At 47.7% G+C, this 19,916-nt stretch overlaps 1 protein-coding gene across 1 annotated transcript; it reads right to left on the bottom strand.

Moving 5' to 3' along the window:
• Positions 1 to 17,444: 17,444 nt before the first annotated feature.
• LOC137816871 (uncharacterized) lies at positions 17,445 to 18,050 on the bottom strand. The gene has a single exon (XM_068620034.1). It carries the CDS (start codon positions 18,048 to 18,050, stop codon positions 17,445 to 17,447), a length of 606 nt encoding a protein of 201 aa, XP_068476135.1.
• Positions 18,051 to 19,916: the final 1,866 nt, after the last annotated feature.

Here is a 19,916-nt window from a genome sequence, read left to right as displayed (position 1 = left end):
AGAAGACAACAAGACTCACAATTTCTCTCTAAACTTGAGTATAGTTTCTCTACTTCTAATTTCCAAATCTGATTTGTACAAGGGCAGCACCTTTATTTATAGCCTATAAGGTGCTGAAATGCAAAGCCAAATGTGCCCCTAATGACACTCAAATTCGGCGCCAACTTGTGCATGAAAGAAGTGTGACTTTCCTTCCTAGTTTGGCACCTCCTAACTCATATCTACACTCCCCCTAGCATCCCTTACTACTTTCACACCTATTTATTACATCCGCACCCCTACTCTATAAAAGAAATAAGAAGAGCCATCTTTTGATACTCTTGTCCCAAAGCTCTTGCCATGCTCCTAGTGATTCGTTGGGCTTGGGCCCCTTGTTGGGCTTGGGCTTCATGGGCTTGAGCATCCTCTACTTGGTTTCCATCACTAGGGCACCTTCGTTTTGCTCTATCTGTGAGTACTTGAAAAGAAGTGAACAAAGGGGCGCCCTCGCAGCCGTTTGCACTCCGACGATCAAGTTAGCTAGCGAGAAACATCAAAAACTACACTGAATGACCAAAATTGTGTTGCCCTAATTGCCTTGTGCTCACAGTGGGTGTGTAGTGAAAACAACTAGGGTTTGTGCTTTGTGTAACTACGAGAATTAGGTCAAAACTCGGATCCCTCTCAAGTGCTCCCAAGGTCCCTCTTTATACATCTCTCATCATTAAGGCGCATTAAAGCGCATTGAAAGCGTATAAAAACATTCCTTGGAATATACGAATCTTAACTTACTTAAAGCGTACCTTGGCAAACTTACCCTGAAACATTTAATGAGCACGTGGGCATTGCCACGTGCCCCTCTAACTTGATCGTTATTCTGTGCAGAGGGTCCCACAGCGCCGCCACCCAGCTTACGGTTTTTCCATCGTGTGAGCCCTCTTCTCTGCGAAGCGCTTCTGTCACGTGGGTTGACTTTTTGGGTGCCGACTCATGCGCCCTAATCACTAGTCACTCGCCCTGGGGGTGTATCTACCTTTCTCTCGTATCATGCACGTGGTTCTCCCCTGGTCATGGCTCTCTCATGGGTCGTATCTACCCCAGGGTCTCCCAGCAGTGGCGTGGATACTTCATGAGTCAGGTTTATCCCCTTCTGGTACTAGAACCTATGGCCTTGAAGCCACCTTTCTCTTCTTCTTGCTATTGTTCTGAACTGTCGAGGCTCGATGTCCTCGCTTGGGCAATGCCCCTCTTAGGCGACGTCTTTCTCTTGGCGATGTCTCTTCTTGGGTGATGCCTCGACCTGTTGACTTTTCTTCCCTGGGTCCCTTGAGGGATCCCACCATGTGTTTAATCTTGACTTCTGGTCAACGCCCGGGGACGGGACGGTACATAAGCCCCCCAGTCTTGAGTTGACACTTGTTTCAGCGAAAAGACTAAGGCCTCGCCCCTGTTGCCCTCGCGGCGTTTAGATGACGTGTTAATGTTCTGATCGGTTGACGTGACATTTTCTGCGCCGCCGGTGCGGCGTACCCTCAAGGACTCTGACAATGTGATATTCTCTGAGCGAGAAAGGTGACACTTCAGTTCGCACCTTAATCTCGTGACACGTGGCCCAATCGTGAGGCGTTCGCTTTAACGTTCTTTAGTGCTTCAACTGTAAGGCTTGAATCTTTGAGAACCCCGTACCTTAACTCACTGACTTTACTTCTTTCGCATCTTTCTTGCACTATTCATCTTCTTCTCAAGAACTCCCGCAGCGTTCTTTCTTTGCCAACCCTTTCCTCCTACTCTACTGCTGAACCCTTCTTCTTTGGTCTTTAGCTTCTTCATAGATAGCACGTACTAAAATGTCTGCTAATCCTTCTTTCCCCAGAGTCAACCACAAAGATCGTTACGCGTGGGCTTCGCGCGACCTCCTTGACGAGTGCTCAAGTCTACTCTCCAACAGGGCCTGGAGGGAACACGTGGGGGACCCGAGCACCTATGACCATCGTGCCTTCGCGAAGAGGCACGATGACGATATCGCCGTGCTTCCTTGCACCCTAGGAGAGCCGGTGTGTGGGGACGAATGGGCCAACAATGGGGTCCCCTTCTTCTAATTTTATCAGGTGGTCTTTAAGAGCGTTGGTGTGCGCCTACCTTTCTCCAGGTTCGAGAGGGAACTGTTGACGGAGCTCAATGCTGCCCCAGCCCAGCTGTACCCTAATAGCTGGGCTTTCGTCAAAGCCTTCGACATACTATTTGGTTTCCTGGGACGCGCGCCTTCCGTGGATATCTTTCTTCAGTTCTTTGAGGTGAAAAGGCAAAGGAACAATCTTTGGATGACCCTCAGCAACGTTCTCGGCAGGGTTCTCCTAAACCCCTTTCAGCACTCCTTCACAGGGTGGAAGGGCAAGTTCTTTAAGGTTTGCTGTTCCGACCTCGTGCCCTCCGCCCTTGACGGCTTTCCACTGTACTGGGTGAAGGAGACGAGAGCCCTGAAGTCCAGACCTCTCAAGAGGTTGCCTTCGAACGACCAGGAAGTTTGTCGGATTTTGGCTGGCGCGGGAGGTTTTGACGCTGCCGCCTTGATAAGTCTGGAGTACAATGCTGAGGCCTTGGAGAAATACATATGTATGGGAGATCTTTGCACGATTTATCTTGTGGTGCCTTAGTTTGTGCCCGTTTTTCACCATGCTCCTCTCTCTTTGGTGCAGGTTCGAAGATAAGCCGACAACAAAGGTCGCTGCTTGCCCAGGTGTTGAGGTCTGAAGATGGGGCTTCATCATCGTCCCGCTTAGACTCTGGAGGCCACTGAAAGGTGGCCTGATTTCTTTTTTCATACGAGCATCGGGCGTGTACATGATCGCCCCTTGCAGTTATCATGGACTTTTAGCTGTAACCGTAACTCTTGCTTTACACTTTGGTTTATGTTTAAGTGCTGCCCATTTTATTTTTAAATGCTGGCGTCGGTCTTCGCTTTCCTCGTCATTTTAAGCGCGTTACCTTTGATGTTTCCCCCCATCGTGTTTGATCTTGACTCTTTAGGTAGCACGTGTTCTCCTTCCTTGCACTCTGCTCTTTCTTTTTGGGTCGCGGTGTGCCCTCTCTTACTTCTGCATTCATAGCCTTGCTTGGCCTTCGTGCCTGCCAGGGGTGTTTACCCGTTCGAACTTCCTCGCCCAAACTTTTAATAGTTTGAATTCTGGGTTTTCTGAGGAAAACGGCGATTTGTTTTCCGCGGCAATGTTAGATCACCCGATTTCTTATCTTGGCGGCGACACGCCTTGGCGATACCCGCTTGCGTGTGTCGGTGGACGCCACCTCCATAAATGGTGATTACGTGCGCTTCTCGTCCGTGTCGCCACACTTGACGACCCGACCGGTATGTGGGCTGTGATTTGTCCAGCATGGAGATTAAATCAATACTTCGGCGATCTACGTGGCTTTGCACGCTAATGCCCACGCCAGTTGCTGATTTGACACTTCACCAACCCCCCCGTTAACTGACACGTGGACACGTAGATCTACGTGGCTTTGCACGCTCCTTCGATCTACTTCGGCGATCTACGTGGCTTTGCACGCTTCTTCGATCATCAAAAGGTAAGCTTTTTATCATTTCCGCTGGTACTTATCGCATTTCAATCGGTTCACATCATCCATTAACTGCTTGGAGCATACGTTGTGGGCTGCTTGTTCTCTGTTTTGCTTTTTTCTGCGTTTTAGGTTTTCCTTTTCCTTTCTGTGAGCCCCCTTCGTTGATGGTGTTTTCCTTTTCCGTCTTTCAGTTGAGTCATTCTGTTTATCAACCCTCCGCTTTTCCCCCTTTCATCTTCTTTTCGTCTTCTTTGCAGTTTTCCTGATGGCTCGTACAGGGGCCACACCAAAACTCCCTGCCCCCTCTCAAAACCCTCCTCCAAAGTCACGCAAACAACCTCCACCAGGAAAACCCTCCACACCTCGTAACCTACCTAGGGACCCCACCGTCCCTTCAAACCGGGCTCAGAGACCTGCGCTCTCTCGACTCGATCAACTGCAACCAACCCCTCCACAAAGCAGCGCCGTCACACGCCCTGCTCCAGACTACAAACTGTTTTATCCATGGGCTCCTCCAACCTTGCTGAATGAGACTTCCTCGATCAACACTGAGGCCGATGTTCTCCGTTTCAGAGATAAGACCCATCTTACCTTTCATAAGGAGCATGATGACAAAGTGGCCATCCGTCCTTGTCTTCCTGGGGAACCTGTCTGTACTGATAATGACGGCAACAACGGCCACCCCTCCTGCTTCATCTATGCAACCGTATTTAAGAAGGTTAAGCTCAGGTTCCCTTTTACTCGCTTTGAGAGGGAGCTCCTGACCGAGCTTGATATTGCCCCTGCTCAGCTTCATCCCAACGGCTGGGCGTTTGTTAGGGCATTCCAAATTATCTGCACGCACTTAGGCCACCCAGCCTCCGTAGATGTGTTCCTGTTTCTGTTTGAGGCCAAAAACCCGGGGGATCGCCTGTGGGTGAGTTTTAATGGGATTGCTGGGAGATCCATCCTTTCAATCTTCCAGCAATCTTACAAGGACTGGAAAAGCAAGTTTGTCCGTGTTTGCTGCAATGATCAGGATCCTACCCTCCTTGATGGGTTCCCCTTGTACTGGGTTAACATGGGAAACCAAGACTCCAAAGACAATTTCCGGAAGGCCAGGAGTCCAGAGAAAATGGGGGAGCTCGACAAAGAAAATGGGGTAGAAGTTGCCTCTACCAATACTACCCTGGCCTCCCCCTCAATCATCAAGTTCGAATTTGAGGAGAGTCAACTAGACTTTTACATAGGTCTGCCCTCCTTTTTTTTATCCTAATTTCCCTTCCTGCACCAAGTCTGCTTTGCTCTTTATCAGATTTATTTGCGTTACACTGTCCTGCATTTATTCTTGGCTGCTTGATCTTCGCGTCACTAACTGTCCGAACTGGGGTGGTTTGCAAACATTGATCTCTCTGTGCAGATACCATGTTGGGGAAAGATCATATGGCCAGGCTGCGCTCCATAGTCAAACGTCATAAACTCGCAACGGGCTCTCAAACCATCCCGAACTCTATTGCAGAGGTCGTTGTTGCTCGGGGCGAGCTCCCTCCAGTGGGCCCGCCTTCCCTCGTTACCCTTCCTGCCCCTGAGAGGAAAAAACTGCCGCCAAAGAGGGCCAAGAGGAAGATTCCCACAGTGGTGTCGGATGAAGAGGAGGACGAGAGTACTGAAGATGGGCTTGTCTGCAAAAGGAATAGAGTGACCACAACTGAGCCACCAGCGGTTGAAGTCATGGGCCCAAATTATGTAGATAATCCCCCCAGCGCCTCCACACCTTTTGAGAGCGCAGGGGATGCTCTCCCATCGAACAACTCAGCTGCTGGGGGCGCTCAAGAGCAAGTTGTGGGTGCTCAATTGTCCCCCCAACCTGCAGTGGAGTCAACTGTACCACCACCATGTCCTGATGCTTCCCTCGCCGTCCAATCTCATGAGGGTGGTGGGGAGAACCAACCCTCAACACCTCCTCCAATCCCTGTTTTTCCAGCTCCTGTTGAGGAGGTTTTGAAGGCCCACGCTGCTCACCTTAGCGCCATGACTACTGAGTGCGTAGAGAAACGTCTTCGCAAGATGATGGGCGAGGCTCTAAGGGACTCCTTAAGCCAGTATGAATTCGAAGCCGGTGCTGCGAAGGCCCAAGTCCAAAAACTTAAGTGTGATATTACTATGCAGGGACTGGAGTTTTCGCGGCTAGAGAATGCCCTGAGGGGGGAGCTGCAGAGTGAACGCAAAAATAGCACTGAGCTGCGCAAAAAACTCAATGACAAACTCTTAGAGGTCGTCGATCTCAAGAGCAGGCTCGTGCCTCAGCGGGAGAAAATAGCTGACCTGGAGGAAACTCTCAAGGTTAACAAGGCCTACGTGGATAAGCTCGAGGCCAAGTCAATCGAGAGGGAGGACTTGCTGGGCAAAGTTAAAGCCGACAGGGATCAAAAAGCTAAGGAACTGAGCGAGAAGGGCAGGGAGTTGAATGAGTCTGCAGCAAAGCTTGCCGAGGCGCTTGAGGAGAACGAAAGCTGAAGAAACAAATCGAAGAGCTCGACCTCAGCGCTGCGAACATTCTAGCTTTCGGGTTTGGGGCGGCTTTGGAGCAGTTTGCTTGTGATTACCCTGACTTGGACCTTTCTCAGTTCTCGGTTTGCCATGAAGTGGTAGATGGCAAAATTGTACCCTCAGATTAACATTTCCACTTGCTGTTTTGTTTGAAACATTCTGATAACTGACTTCTATTTATGTGCGATGAATTTGTTTGCAATGACTTTCTTCTCATCCGAACTGCTCAGATACATGCACATGCCTTTGCCTTTATCTGTTGTATAGTTATCTGATCTTTTTGTCTTAAAGAGATGGACTTAGCACCAGTCGGTGCTTAATTTTGTGAAAATCAACTTAATTGAACAACCGTTAGCTCGTAGCCATAGCATTTAATGTGAGATTACTTACGAGACAGTAGACTAGGGTCAATCTTGTTATCTGAAATATCATTCGCCTGAACCGCCAAGTGTTTTGCACGTTTCTGCGCCACCGTTTTCTTTTCAATCGAAATACCTTTGCTTGAACTTCGAACTTCTGAACTGTTCGCGCCTGAACTTGCTCAAGGCGAGGAGGACTTTCTCTGGCGCCTCTCCTTTACCCAGGGGTTGCATCTATTCTCCCTCCCCTGGATGCACTGAGGACTTTGCACTTTGTTCTTGCCTGAACTCGCTCGAGGCGAGAAGGTCTTTCTCTGGTGCCTCTACTTTGCCCAGGAGTTACATCTCCTCTCTCCCCTGGGTGCGCTGAGGACTTTGCACTCTGTTCTTGCCTGAACTCGCTCGAGGCGAGGAGGTCTTTCTCTGGTACCTCTACTTTGCCCAGGGGTTACATCTCCTCTCTCCCCTGGATGCACTGAGGACTTTGCACTCTCTTCTCGTCGGGCGGTGATGAGAACTAAAAACTTTATACTTGTGCCTCCAATCGCTAGTCGGCGATGAGGGCTTAGAACTTTATACTCGTGCCTTAGACCGCCATACGGCGACGAGGACTTAAAACTTTATTCTTTAAAACTTGTACTGGATGTGTACGATCTGAATTACACAAAGGCTACGAAATCTCTTTCCAAAACTTTAAAACGAATAGCATGTGAACTTAATGAACTTGGAAACTTTAGAAAGAAACCTTCTTTATTGGGTGACCTCGTTAAAAAACCCTCTTTAGGGAAAAAGAGTGCCCCCTTGAAAAAACCGTTCTAACTGAAACTACTTTAAACTGTACAAGTTACTCGTTACTTACAATGCTTTCAACTGTAATAAAACTTGAGATGGGTGGCGTTCCAAGTGCGAGGGATCGCCCCTCCTTCCAGTGTCTCCAGGCGGTAGGCGCCGTTCCCGAGTGCTTCGGTTATTCTAGATGGTCCTGTCCACTTGGGCGACAATTTGTTCTACATCTCGTACTGGTGGGCCTTCCTCATCACCAGGTCACCATCTCTGAATTGCCTTGGTTTCATTATGGAGTTGTACTTGCGTTCAACTCTTCTCTTTACTGCTTCAGCCCTCACCCTCGCTTCTTCCCTGACCTCATCCATCAAATCCAGGTTCATTCTCCTTTCTGTGTTAGAGTCTTCCGTCAAGAAGTTCTGGAATCTCGGCGAGCTTTCCTGGATTTCGATTGGGATCATCGCATCGCACCCATACACCAAGCTAAACGGGGTTTCATGGGTTCCCGATTGCTCAGTGGTATGATATGCCCATACTATACGGGGAATCTCTTCCGCCCAAGATCCCTTTGCCTTCTCCAACCTCCTCTTCAAGCCTCTCAACTTAGCGTGCCTTGTTGAAACCGTTGGAGTTTCAACATGAGGTCTTTCCTAAAGTGTGGTGGCACAAACCTACGGCGCATTTGATCCTTTAAAGAGTTCCAAGAGTCCACGGGAGGACCCTTGTGATAGATAATGTCCTTTACAACACCATGCCACCATTTCATGGCATAATCACTAAATTCTAAGGTGGCTAGCTTATATTTGTGCTCATCTAGGATCTCATGGAGGTCAAAAATCTGTTCACATTTAGCCTCCCAATCTAGATACACATTAGGATTACTATCCCCATTGAAACTAGGAATTTTGACCGAAGGGAGCTTGGCCTTTGCATCACGGTAGTAGCCATCTTCACGTTTATCTTCATGAGCATGAGGTGGTCTATATCCATGAAAGTTGGGTTGAGGCCTCCTTCTTCTATGTTCTTCTTCACGGCCATGATCATTGGAAAAGCCTCTTGATGAAGGTCTATGATGATGATGCTCTCCATGAATAGAATGAGAGGACCTAGCTTGCTTCATTTCAAGGCTTTGCAATCTTTCCTCCAACCGTCTAATAGCTTCATCTTTTTGTGTAAGGGCTCGCTTGGCCTCCTTTAATTCACCAAGGACAGAAGCTTTGCTAGGAGAATGCTGGTTGTAACACTCATCACTGGAATATGCAGCCATTTGGAAAAGAAAACAACAAACAACAAAACAGCAAACAAAGTTAAGAAAACAAAGTTAGCCAAAAGCAATTGGAACCAAACTACCGAAGTAAAGTGCCACTTAAATCACTCCAAAGAAAGAATACTCCCTTGACCAAGCTGATCTTGAGGCCTTGAGTAACCTCAAATGAAATATGTCAAAGCAAGAGCACACAATCTTCAAAGCACTTCACCACAAAACCAATGAATAATGAAAGACAAGCAAGAAAAGGTATAAGCAATAAAAGGCTATAACAAAAGGAATACTATATGTATGACAAACTGTTCCCGTCGGTTGACCAGGGTCGTCTTCGTACGTGGCTTGTCCTCACGAGCTATGGCACCTTCGTTCCACTCCGTCTGTGAATACCTGAAAAGAAGTGAACAAAGGGGTGCCCTCGCGGCCGTTTGCACTCCGACAATCAAGTCAGCTAGCGAGAAAAATCAAAGGTGACGCACCTCCGCATCGGAACACCGTAAACGAATGCTCTGAAGGTGGTCAGAAATAAATGAATGACTAAAACTGTGTTGCCCTAATTGCCTTGTGCACACTGTGGGTCCGCAGCGAAAACAACTAGGGTTTGTGCTCTGTGTAACTATGAGAATTAGGTCAAAACTCCCTCTTCAAATGCCCCAAGGTCCCTTTTTATACATCTCTCATGTTTAAAGTGCGTTAAAGCGCATTGAAAGCGTATAAAAATATTCCTTGAAACGTTCAAATCTTAACTAAATTAACGCGTACCTTGGCAAACTTTCACTGAAACCTTTAATGAGCACGTGCGCATCGTCACGTGCCCTTCTGACTTGATCGTTATTCTGCGCAAAGGGTCCCACAGCGCCGCAACCCAACTTAGGGTTATTCCACTGTGTGAGCCCTCTTTCCTCGAAGTGCTTCTAGCGCGTGGGGTGACTTTCTGGGTGCCAACTCCTGCGCCCCAATCGCTAGTCACTCGCCCTAGGGGTGTATCTACCTTTCTCTCGTATCATGCACGTGGTTCTCCCCTGGTCATGGCCCTCTCATGGGTCGTGTCTGTCCCAGGGTCTCCCAGCAGTGGCGTGGATACTTCACGAGTCAGGTTTAACCCCTACTGGTACTAGAACTTATGGCCTTGAAGCCACCTTTCTTTGTTACTGTTCTGAGCTATCAAGGTCCAAGGCCTCTTCACAGTGTCGCCCCCTCCACGGTCTTTCCTACCCATGGGCATCGGGGGGTAACACCATCGATATCTCCGCTTGGCTATGTCTTCTCTTGGCGATGCCTTTGCTTGGCGATGCCTCTCTCGGGCGATGCCTCTCTTGGGCGATGCCTGTCTTGGGCGATGCCTCTCTCGGGCGATGCCAGACCACCTGATCTTCCATTATCTAACACATCGGTGACACACAAAGCGGCGACAACCGATTATGTATGTCGCAGAACGCCACTTCCATAAACGGCGACTATGTACACCGTAGAACGCCACTTCCATAAACGGAGACTATGTACACCGCAGAACGCCACTTCCATAAACGACGACTATGTACACCGCAGAATGCCACTTCCATAAACAGCGACTATGTTGACTTCTTGACCACCCACCTTTCTCTTGTCCACGTCATCACACCCGATGACCTGATCGGTACACAAGCCCCCCAGTCTTGAGCTAATAACTTGTTTCAGCAAAAAGACTAAGGCCTCGCCCTTTCGTTTAGGTGGCATTTTGATGTGTATATGATGTGATTGCCCTTTGCTTAATTTACATCTGTCATGGACTTTAACTATAACTATAACTCTTGATCCTTACCTAAATGTTTATTTGCTTTATCTTTGCATACTTGTGTCTGCTTTTGCTTTCTTTGCTATATCTCGTGCGTTACCTTCGATACTCCTTGTCATTGTGTTCGACTTGAACTCTTTGGGTAGCACGTGATCTCCTCTCTTACCCTTCCCGTTTAAGTCGTGATGCGTACCCTTCCCTTGGTCTTTCCACCAAGTAACTTACTTGGCCTTCGTATCTGCGAGGAATCTTCCTCATGAAAGCGTTGCTTGCCTTGTCATTGCCCGAAGGCAAGGGAGGACTATACCTGTTCGTCTCTGGTGCCTCAACGTCGCTCGAGGGCGAGGAGGGCTTATCTCACCTGTGCTGGGTGTCTACACTCAAGGAGGGACCTGCTCTGGGTTTCCTCAGGGAGCCAGAATACTTTGGGACAAAAGTCGCACTCTAGTGCCCACGCCCATGGGGAGGTCTAAACAATAGTACCGCATTGTTCATGGAGTGTCTAAAACACCAGGACAACTTAGCCCTTATCTTTTTGCGCTTGGTGCCCATGCCTGAGGGGAGGCCTGCTACTGCAACGCCGTATCGTCCTCAGGGTGTCTAAAAACACCAAGGCGAAATGTTCTGAACATCAGACGCTAGGGCTAGCTGTTCCTACCTGAGGAGGGGGCGCCCCGAAGGGATCCTTCGACCCCTGCTCAGGGACTAGGCACCCAGATTTTAGCTTATATCTATCGTCCAATACCGGGGCCAACTATTCATACTTGAGGAGGGGCGTCCCGAAGGAATCCCTTAACCCCTGCTCAAGGACTAAGCGCCCGAGTTTTTAACTTATGTTTAACATCTGATACCGGGGCCAACTGTTCATACTTGAGGAGAGGGCGTCCCGAAGGAATCTCTCAACCACTGATCAAGGACTGGGCTCCCGGATTTTAACTTGTACTGATATCTGGTACCGGGGCCAGCTGTTCATACTTGAGGAGGGGGCGTCCCGAAGGAATCCTTTAACCCCTGCTCAAGGACTAGGCTCCCGGATTTTAACTTGTACTGATATCTGGTATCGGGGCTAGCTATTCATACTTGAGGAGGGGGCGTCCCGAAGGAATCCTTTAACCCCTGCTCAAGGACTAGGCTCCCGGATTTTAACTTGTACTGATATCTGTTTTCTCTTGTCCACGTCATCACACCCGATGACCTGATCGGTACACAAGCCCCCCAGTCTTAAGCTGTGATTTGTCCAGCGAAAAGACTAAGAAGTTGAATTTTCGGCGACCTACGTGGCTTTAACTTATATGTTGTGCGATCACCTGATAACTTGGTTGGTTTTCACTCAACCCAATTAACTTAGCTCAAACTGACGCTTAATTCTCTGGAAATCAACTTAACTTGAACAAACGGTTAGTCTATAGCAATAACATTTGACACGAAATCACTTACTGAGCAGTAGGCGTGGGTCATTCTTAGTATCTGAAATCTCGCTTGCCTGATCTGCCAAGTGACATGTGTATTTCTAGGTTATCGCCTAAAACTTTGCTGACCTGGTTCTCGCCGTGTAATCTTCTTTCTATTTCAATCTCAAAGCCCTAGGCTTTCGGCGACGCCATTTTTTCCTTTTAACTGAAACATCTTTGCTTGACTGGAAGGAGAGTTGGCTTTTGGATCTCCCTCTACCTTCCCTGAGTCTTAGAACAATGATTTAAATGGTGAGGTGTCCTCTACGAACCTTCCCCAACCATCCCTTAACTTCTTTTTCAACTGGTCTTACTAGGTCAATATCGATGTTTCACTCAAGGGAAAAGGCGTCTTCTATCAACCTTCCTTTCCCATACTTAAGATCATTAACACCCCTGACTTTTCAGTTTCATCTTGCCTGAACTCACTCGAGGGTGAGAAGGGCTTTTCCTGATGCCTCAACTTGCCCAGGGGTTACATCTCCTCCTCCCCTGGAGGCACTGAGGGCTTTCAAACTTGCCTCAATTTGCTTACGCAAAGAGGTCTTGTAATTTGTTCTTGCTTGTACTCGCTGAAGGCGAGGAGGTCTTTTCAATCTCTTCTCGCCTACGCTCGCTCACGGCAAGGAGGACTTTTTTAATCTTTTCTCGCCTACACTCGCTCACGGCGAGGAGGACCTTTTAATCTCTTCTCGCCTACACTCGCTCATGGCGAGGAGGACTTTTTAATCTCTTCTCGCCTACACTCGCTCACGGCGAGGAGGTCCTTTCAATCTCTTCTCGCCAACGCTCGCTCACGGCGAGGAGGACTTTTTAATCTCTTCTCGCCTACACTCGCTCACGGCGAGGAGGACTTTTTAATCTCTTCTCGCCTACACTCGCTCACGGCTAGGAGGTCCTTTTCAATCTCTTCTCGCCTACACTCGCTCACGGTGAGGGGGACTTTTTAATCTTTTCTCGCCGGATGGCGAATTCGAACTAAAAAACTTTATACTCGTGCCTCCGATCGCCAGATGGCGATGAGGACATAAAACTTCATACTTTAAAACTTTGTACTGGATGCATGCGATCTGAATTCACCATTGCTTTAAATTACGCAAAGGCGATAAAGTCTCTCTCCGAAAACTTGAAAAACGATGAGCATGCAAACTTAATAAACTTGGAAACTTTGATAAACTTCGAAACCTTCTTTATATGGTGGCCTCGTTAAAAATCCTCCTTAGGGAAAAAAGAGTACCCCCTTGAAAAACTGTTTTAACTGAAACTGCTTTAAACCGTTCGAATTAATCGCTACTTACAATGCTTTCGACGCTGCCATTGCTTCCTGCAGCCCTTGCATCATGCCCATGAGTTGTTGCATGGTCATCTCTTCACTCCTAGCGCGTGCAGGTCTTGTGGTCTTGGCTTTCTGGAAACTCTCTTAATTTATCTGGGTTTCTGGAAACTCTCTTGACTTATCTGGGTTTCTGGAAACTCTCTCAAAGAGTAATGAATAAAAGACAAGCAAGAAAATAAGGTACTCAATGAAAAAGAAGGCACACAAAAGATACCTAAAGAAAAGCACTAGAGTAGATGAAGAAAACAAAAAACAAAGCTACTGTAAAATATTTTTTTTATGCAAACTGAGCTTGATGTTCACTGATTTAACTGGAACGATATAAAGCGAACTGGATTATGAAATTTTAACCACAAAAAGTTCAAGATCTTAGCTCAACAATGGAACTGGAATTACTCAAAAACAGTAAGCCAATTAATTGAGATAAATTTTTCAAAATCACTACCAGATTACCGTATTTTTTTCGGCAGAATTGCACACTTTTTGTTTTTGATTTATCATTTTTTTTGTACTTTGAATTTTGAAGTACTTCTTTTTTCTACTTTTTTATAACACTTTGAAGAACACAAATCCAGAATTTCAGAAATTTCTAGTGAATAAATCAATTGCAATAAATCGAAACACTAAGCACGTTTTCAGAAAACAGAGGAATCCTAACAGGAATGAAAAACAGAATTAAGAACTAGCAAAGACATAATGGAAATGATGTATAGGAACTTGTATAGATCTAAAATACAAGTATGAACTCAATACTAAAACAGAAAATGCACAAAGGATCAAGAATTAAACTCAGAAACTGTATTACACAAAAGCAAGAAACAAAAAATTCAATAAAAGTACTAGAAGAAGTGATGACATTCTTGGAAAAACATGACTATGACAAAACTTGTATGGATTCAAAAAGGAAAAGACACAAACACATGATAGGCACAATTAAGAAAACAGCAATAAAACTCAAAATAAGCCTAAAAACATAAATGTACCGCCCTGGTAGTCGGAAGTGATGACGTGGCATCGAGCTATTATATAGGCGTGTTCGATGGGACACCTGGCTGGATGAAGGGAAGGAAGTTGGGGGGTTCGTGTAGTCGCCAGTTGTTAAGTTGGCGTGCTCCGATCTCCAGCATGCCTAAACCGGCGGTCCCCGGGTTAAAGATGAAGTCGCGAGATGTGAACCCAGGCGACCAAGTAATTAGAGATCGCCGAAACAAGGACATCGCCGAAGATGAAGACAGATAGTCGTTTCCCAGCTGGCTAGAGGATGAGGTCGGGAGACAGCTTACTTGAACATATACGGTGAAGCAGGTAGGGCAGATCATGAAGGCGGCCGGCGAAACCACAGGGAAGGTGTGTACGAAGGCACCCGAACTCGCCATCCAGAAGAGATCACGCTCCTAGGTCCTCGGTTGGATTTCCCTTCTCAATCCACTTACAAATCTAGCGATTTTGGACTCCTCATTTTGCATGCATGTCAATTTTAGTTAAAATTGTTTCTCAAGCTATTTAAAGTACTCATCTACACTACTAGCTCCTTGTTGAAGTCATTGCAGCTGCAACAAGAGTTCCTTCCTATAGTGAGGAGGAACCAACCGCGCGCGCATGCATAATTTTAAATCGTCCAAAGAGGCCACGGTTGGCTTCTTGTTTAGCCCAATGTCCATTACAGTTTTATGCCACCACTGCATGTCATAGTTTAAGAATTCTTAGGAGGCTAATTTTACCTTTAGGTCCTCTTAGACCTCATGTACATTAAAGATTTGCTCTACCTTAGCCTCCCATGCTAAGTAAATGTTGGGGTCCCTTTCCCTACTAAAATTAGGCAATTTTACATAGGGAAAAACAATTTTAGAAAGATGATGTTGATGTTGGCGCCTTTCATCAAATTGATTCATTCTCCAATCTTCATCTTCCTCATGGCTATCGTATTGATTATAGCTCCTTGAAGCTCTCTTAAGCTTTTACCTCCTTGGTTGTCTTACTTGTGCGTTTTCAAGCCTTTGGAGTCTCTCCTCAAATTGCCTCATTTCTTCCTCCTTTTGGGCTAAAAACCTTTTTTCCGCCGCCAACTCACCCCTAGAGAAAGCATGCATTGCCAAACCTTTTTCATGTTGTTCTGCCATAATGCGCGTGCATTGCTCGTCACTTACACACACCAGGATGGGATGGGTGAATCCATTCCTGAATAATTTTCCATCGATCAAGGTGTACTTGTTCGAATTTTTCTTAATTTTCCTGGCTTCTGTGGGTTCTAACGAGAGCACTTCGTCAACCAAGTAACGTTGGTAGGATGTCATCCAAGTTTCTCCTGTTTTAACTTGGCAAACTTGCAACGAAATCTCGTCAGCCACTGGGTACACGCTTATTCTGGGCGTTTTCACTATCTCCTGTGTTAACGACCGATGACTCCTCCTCACCTCTTTCGATGTGCTAATCTGCTGAACTTCTTCTGCCTTATTGTCCGCGGTCATTCGAGGTGTCTTCAAGGTCTCCTGAATCACTGTCCTCTGCCTGCCCCCCTTACCCGAACTGGCGAGCTTTGCCAGCAAGTCTGCTCGGGCATTCTGCTCTCTGGGCACGTGAACTAACTCGAACACCTCGAACGACTCTTTCAAAACTTGGACGTACTTTAGGTATGCGGCTATCTAAGGGTCCTTAGCTTGGTACTCCCCCATTACCTGGCCTGTGGCTAACAAATAGTCACTCTTTGCCAACAAACCTTTTGTTCCCATCTCCTTGGCCAGCAGCATTCCAGCAATCAGGGCCTCATATTCTGCTTGGTTGTTACTGGCCTTGAAAGTGAATCGTAGGGCCTGCTCAATCAGCAACCCATCTGGTCCTTCCAAGATGACGCCAACCCCACTACCTTGTTGGTTTGAGGAACCGTCTACAGAAAGCACCCATCTGAAACCTGCTCCTTCGTGGTGTGTGGCTGTTGAGGAGAGCTCTACTGCGAAGTCAGCATAAACTTGACCCTTAATAGAGCCTTTAGGATCATACTATACATCAAACTCAAATAGCTCTACTGCCCATCGCACCATTATGCCTTCCACATCTGGCTTTTGTAAGACCTTGCGAATTGGAACGTCTGTCATCACTATCACAGTGAAGCTCTGGAAGTAGTTGCAAAGTCTTCGTATTGAGAACACTACTGCCAGGGCTGCTTTCTCTAAGGCCCGGTATCTCAGCTCTGGCCCTTGCAACACCTTGCTAACGAAGTAGATCGGCTTTTGCACCTGGTTTTGCTCTTGCAGTAGAACTGAACTGATCGCCTCCTCTGTAACTGCGAAGTATAGGCAGAGTGGGGTACCTAACTCTGGCTTGCACAACACTGGTGGACTGGCCAAGTACTCCTTCAGCTTCACAAACGCCTCTTCACACTCTCGGGTCCATACAAACTTGTTTTTTCTTTTCAGGCACTAGAAATAAGGATGCCCCTTGTCTCCTCCTGCTGATACGAATCTGGACAGAGCGACCATGCGCCCTGTCAACTACTGCACCTCCTTCACCGAGATCGGGCTACTCACGGCTATTATCACAGCACACTTCTCAGGATTTGCCTCTATCCAACATTTAGTGAGTAGGAAACCCAAGAACTTGTCTGCCTCAACACCGAACACGCACTTCTCTGGGTTCAGCTTCAGCCTGTACTTTGCTATCGTGGTGAATAGCTCTTCCAGGTCTGCTACGTGTTGCTCCTTCTACTGGGAGGTGACCACCATGTCATCTACGTATGCTTGGACATTTCGCCCTAGCATGGGTGCTTGTACTCTGTCCATCAACCTCTGGCAGGTGGCACCTGCGTTCTTCAGTCCAAAGGGCATCACCTTATAACAATAACAAGACAGCTTTGTAATGAATGTTGTCTTGCACTTGTCTCTGGTGCCTCATGATCTGGTTGTAACAAGAGAAGGCATCCAGGAAGCTGAGTAATCTGCATCCAGACGCGCTGTCTACCAAGGCATCAATACTAGGCAGTGGGTAGGAGTCCTTCGGACAGGCCTTGTTGAGGTCTGTGAAGTCAACACACATCCTCCACTTCCCGCTGGCCTTCTTTACCAGCACCACATTGGCCAGCCATTCGAGGTATTGAATCTCCCTGATGTGGCCAGCCTTTAACAGCTTCTCCGTCTCTTCGTGTACGACCTGATGCCTCTCCTTGTTGAACTTTCGTCTTCTGTGGTGAAAAGGTTGGACCTGGGGGTCCATGGTGAGACGATGACACAAGAAGTCAGGGTCAATGCCTGGCATGTCGGAGGCAAACCATGCGAACGCGTCGAGGTGTCGCACTATGACTTCGGCAATCTGATTCTGCGACTCTTGGCAAAAAAGACCTGCCAAGTTTGAACATCTTCCCACCGATTTCTCGTTCCAAAACATCTTCAGCGGGTTCGAGCTATTTTTCCCAAGCGATCTCTACACGAGTGACCCCTTCTTCTCTTGGAGACTGGGTAGTAACAGCGAACACCCCCCTCTTTGTCTTGAGGCTATTCTCGTAGCACCTTTTAGCCTCCTTCTGGTCAGACTTGACGGTGATCACCGTACCATCAAGGGAAGGCAACTTCATCTTCATATGCGTCGTGGAGGCAATCGCTCCAATCCTGTTCAAACCAGGTCTACCTAGCAATATATTGTACGCTGATGGAGCATTAACGACGAGATACCTGATGTTGGCAGTGCGTGAAGTTATGCCATCCGTGAAGGTCGTCCTCAGCTTTATATGTCCATGCACCTCCACCTGGTCTCCAGCGAAACCATACAAGCACCCGATATAGGGCCTCAACTGGTATGGGGACAGTTGTAACTTGCTGAAGGTCGACCAGAACATCACATCGACCGAACTTCCTTGGTCTACAAGGACGCGATGCACCCTCCTTCCTGCTGTGACTAGCAAAATTACTACCGGGTCATTATCATGGGGTATGACATCCTGGAGGTCGGCCTTGGTGAAGACGAGGTCGACATCGGGAGTCTGATCTACCTCATGTACCTCTACCGCCATTACCTCTCGCACGTACTTCTTTCGCTGGGAGGCAGTGCATCCTCCTCCTGAGAACCCTCCAGAGATGGTGTTGATCTCCCCATGAATGGGCACCTTGTGCCCTTGATCTGCCCCTACGGTCACCAACGCTTGATTGTTCTGCTGCTCGTGAAGGTAATCCTTCAAGAAACCGCTCTTCGGGAGCACATCCAGTTGGTGCACTAGGGCCAAGCAATCGCGTATAAAGTGGTCATGTGCTTGGTGAAACTCACATCAAGCGTTCTTTTTAGGCCCCATCTTCCTATCGATCTTCGCGGGCACCTTTAATCTCGCTGCTATGTTTGGGATAGCAATTAACTCCTTGAGCTCTACCTGGAAGTTATGCTTCAGGGGTGGGTCCCTCCGCGTACGCGTCCCCGCTTGGACTGTTCGTAGGGTTTCTCCGCTCTCTTCTTCTCCGTGGTCACCTCGTGTACCCTCATGGGTTGAGGTCGACCTGCTGCTCGAGGTCGGATAAGACCGACAAGACCACGTTTCTCCGTTACTCGATCATCTGCAGCGATGTGTGCCAACGCCTGGCGTCTGATCTCGATGAATGTCTTCGGGTAGAACCTTAGCAGCGATTCGCTGAAAGGTTCTGGCAACATTCCTTTGACGAAGGCATGCACCGTCATGGCCTCGTCTGTGGGTTTCAACCTCACCACCTGGACCCCAAATTTGTTCAAGTAGTCCTTCATGGACTCCCCATGGTACTGTTTAATGTCAAAGACATCATAAGAAAGTCGGGTGAGGGCCTTGTTAACAAGGTATTGTTCCCTGAACAACGTCACGAACTGGTCAAAGGTGGTGATGTGTCCGTTGGGAAGGCTAACGAACCACTTCAATGTCGCGCCTGCCAACGTGCTCATGAGCAGCTTGCAGTACACAGTGTCAGATCCTCCCGTAAGCATCATCTGAGTATGGAACGCCGTGAGATGGGCCTCTGGATCCTCCGCACCTGTGAAGGTGACCTTCGGGCCCAGCGACGTGGTTGGTAACGCCGTATCCATGATCGCCTGTGAGAACGACATGGGACATTCCCTGAGTGGTACAGGTGGGGCACGTTCGTCCATCGCGCGCTCCCCTACTTGTTGCAAATCCCTGTGCATTTCCTCATTGGCCCTACACAGTTCTTCGTTGTTCGCTCATGATGCGGCAATTTCAACTCTAGATACTGCCACCTCGGCTTGGAGGGCACGCATAGTCTCCAAGATTTGTGGCGTGGTAACGTTGTCCCCCCAAGGGGAACAACACCTGTGTCTACGATAGATCCTTGCCTCGTGCTCCTCATATCACTAGTAAAAACTCTTAACACGATTGTGAGTGGGATCTTGCTTTAACGGGCCCCACGGTGGGCGCCAAATGTTCTTACCGGTTGACTGGCTTCGTCAGTTGACTCTAACGGCAACCTTCGACCCTTTTATCTTCGCCTGAGAATCGTTTGCACTCTGACGCTCAAGTCAGTATAAAGGCAAAGAAACACCAAAAGTGTGTATTAGCTTCAGTCTTAGAAAATGTGTACCTTGCTAGGGTTCTTGGCACCCTTTATATAGGTTGAACTACAGTTTACCTTTGTGTTGTTACCCTTGTTTAGGGTTCCTTGGGGAACGTCCTTGCGCCGCTTATTTACATAATCTTAGCGTATCTGGCACATGGACTTCCCTTATCTAGAGTGCAACGAATAACAGAGTGGCCACCTGGCTACCAACTTGTGCACCTAATCTCTAGCGCCATATGCTTTGTGGGTGCCCTAAGTATTCACGTGCCATGCATGTAGCTTTCCCTGGAAACCCTAACCCTAATAGGCCTTAGCGCCTCCTAGGATTATTTACTCGTGTCGCGCCTGCA

This window comes from Phaseolus vulgaris, chromosome 10 (genome assembly GCF_000499845.2).
Source record: "Phaseolus vulgaris cultivar G19833 chromosome 10, P. vulgaris v2.0, whole genome shotgun sequence".
NCBI classification, from domain to species: Eukaryota; Viridiplantae; Streptophyta; class Magnoliopsida; order Fabales; family Fabaceae; genus Phaseolus; species Phaseolus vulgaris.
Note: the sequence above shows the minus strand (reverse complement) of the source record. Positions and strands in the feature narration are given on the sequence as shown.

What these genes read in the sequence shown, in the direction of transcription:
- LOC137816871 (XM_068620034.1), bottom strand. Translation starts at nt 18,050, where the DNA reads ATGGCGGTAGAGGTACATGAGGTAGATCAGACTCCCGATGTCGACCTC.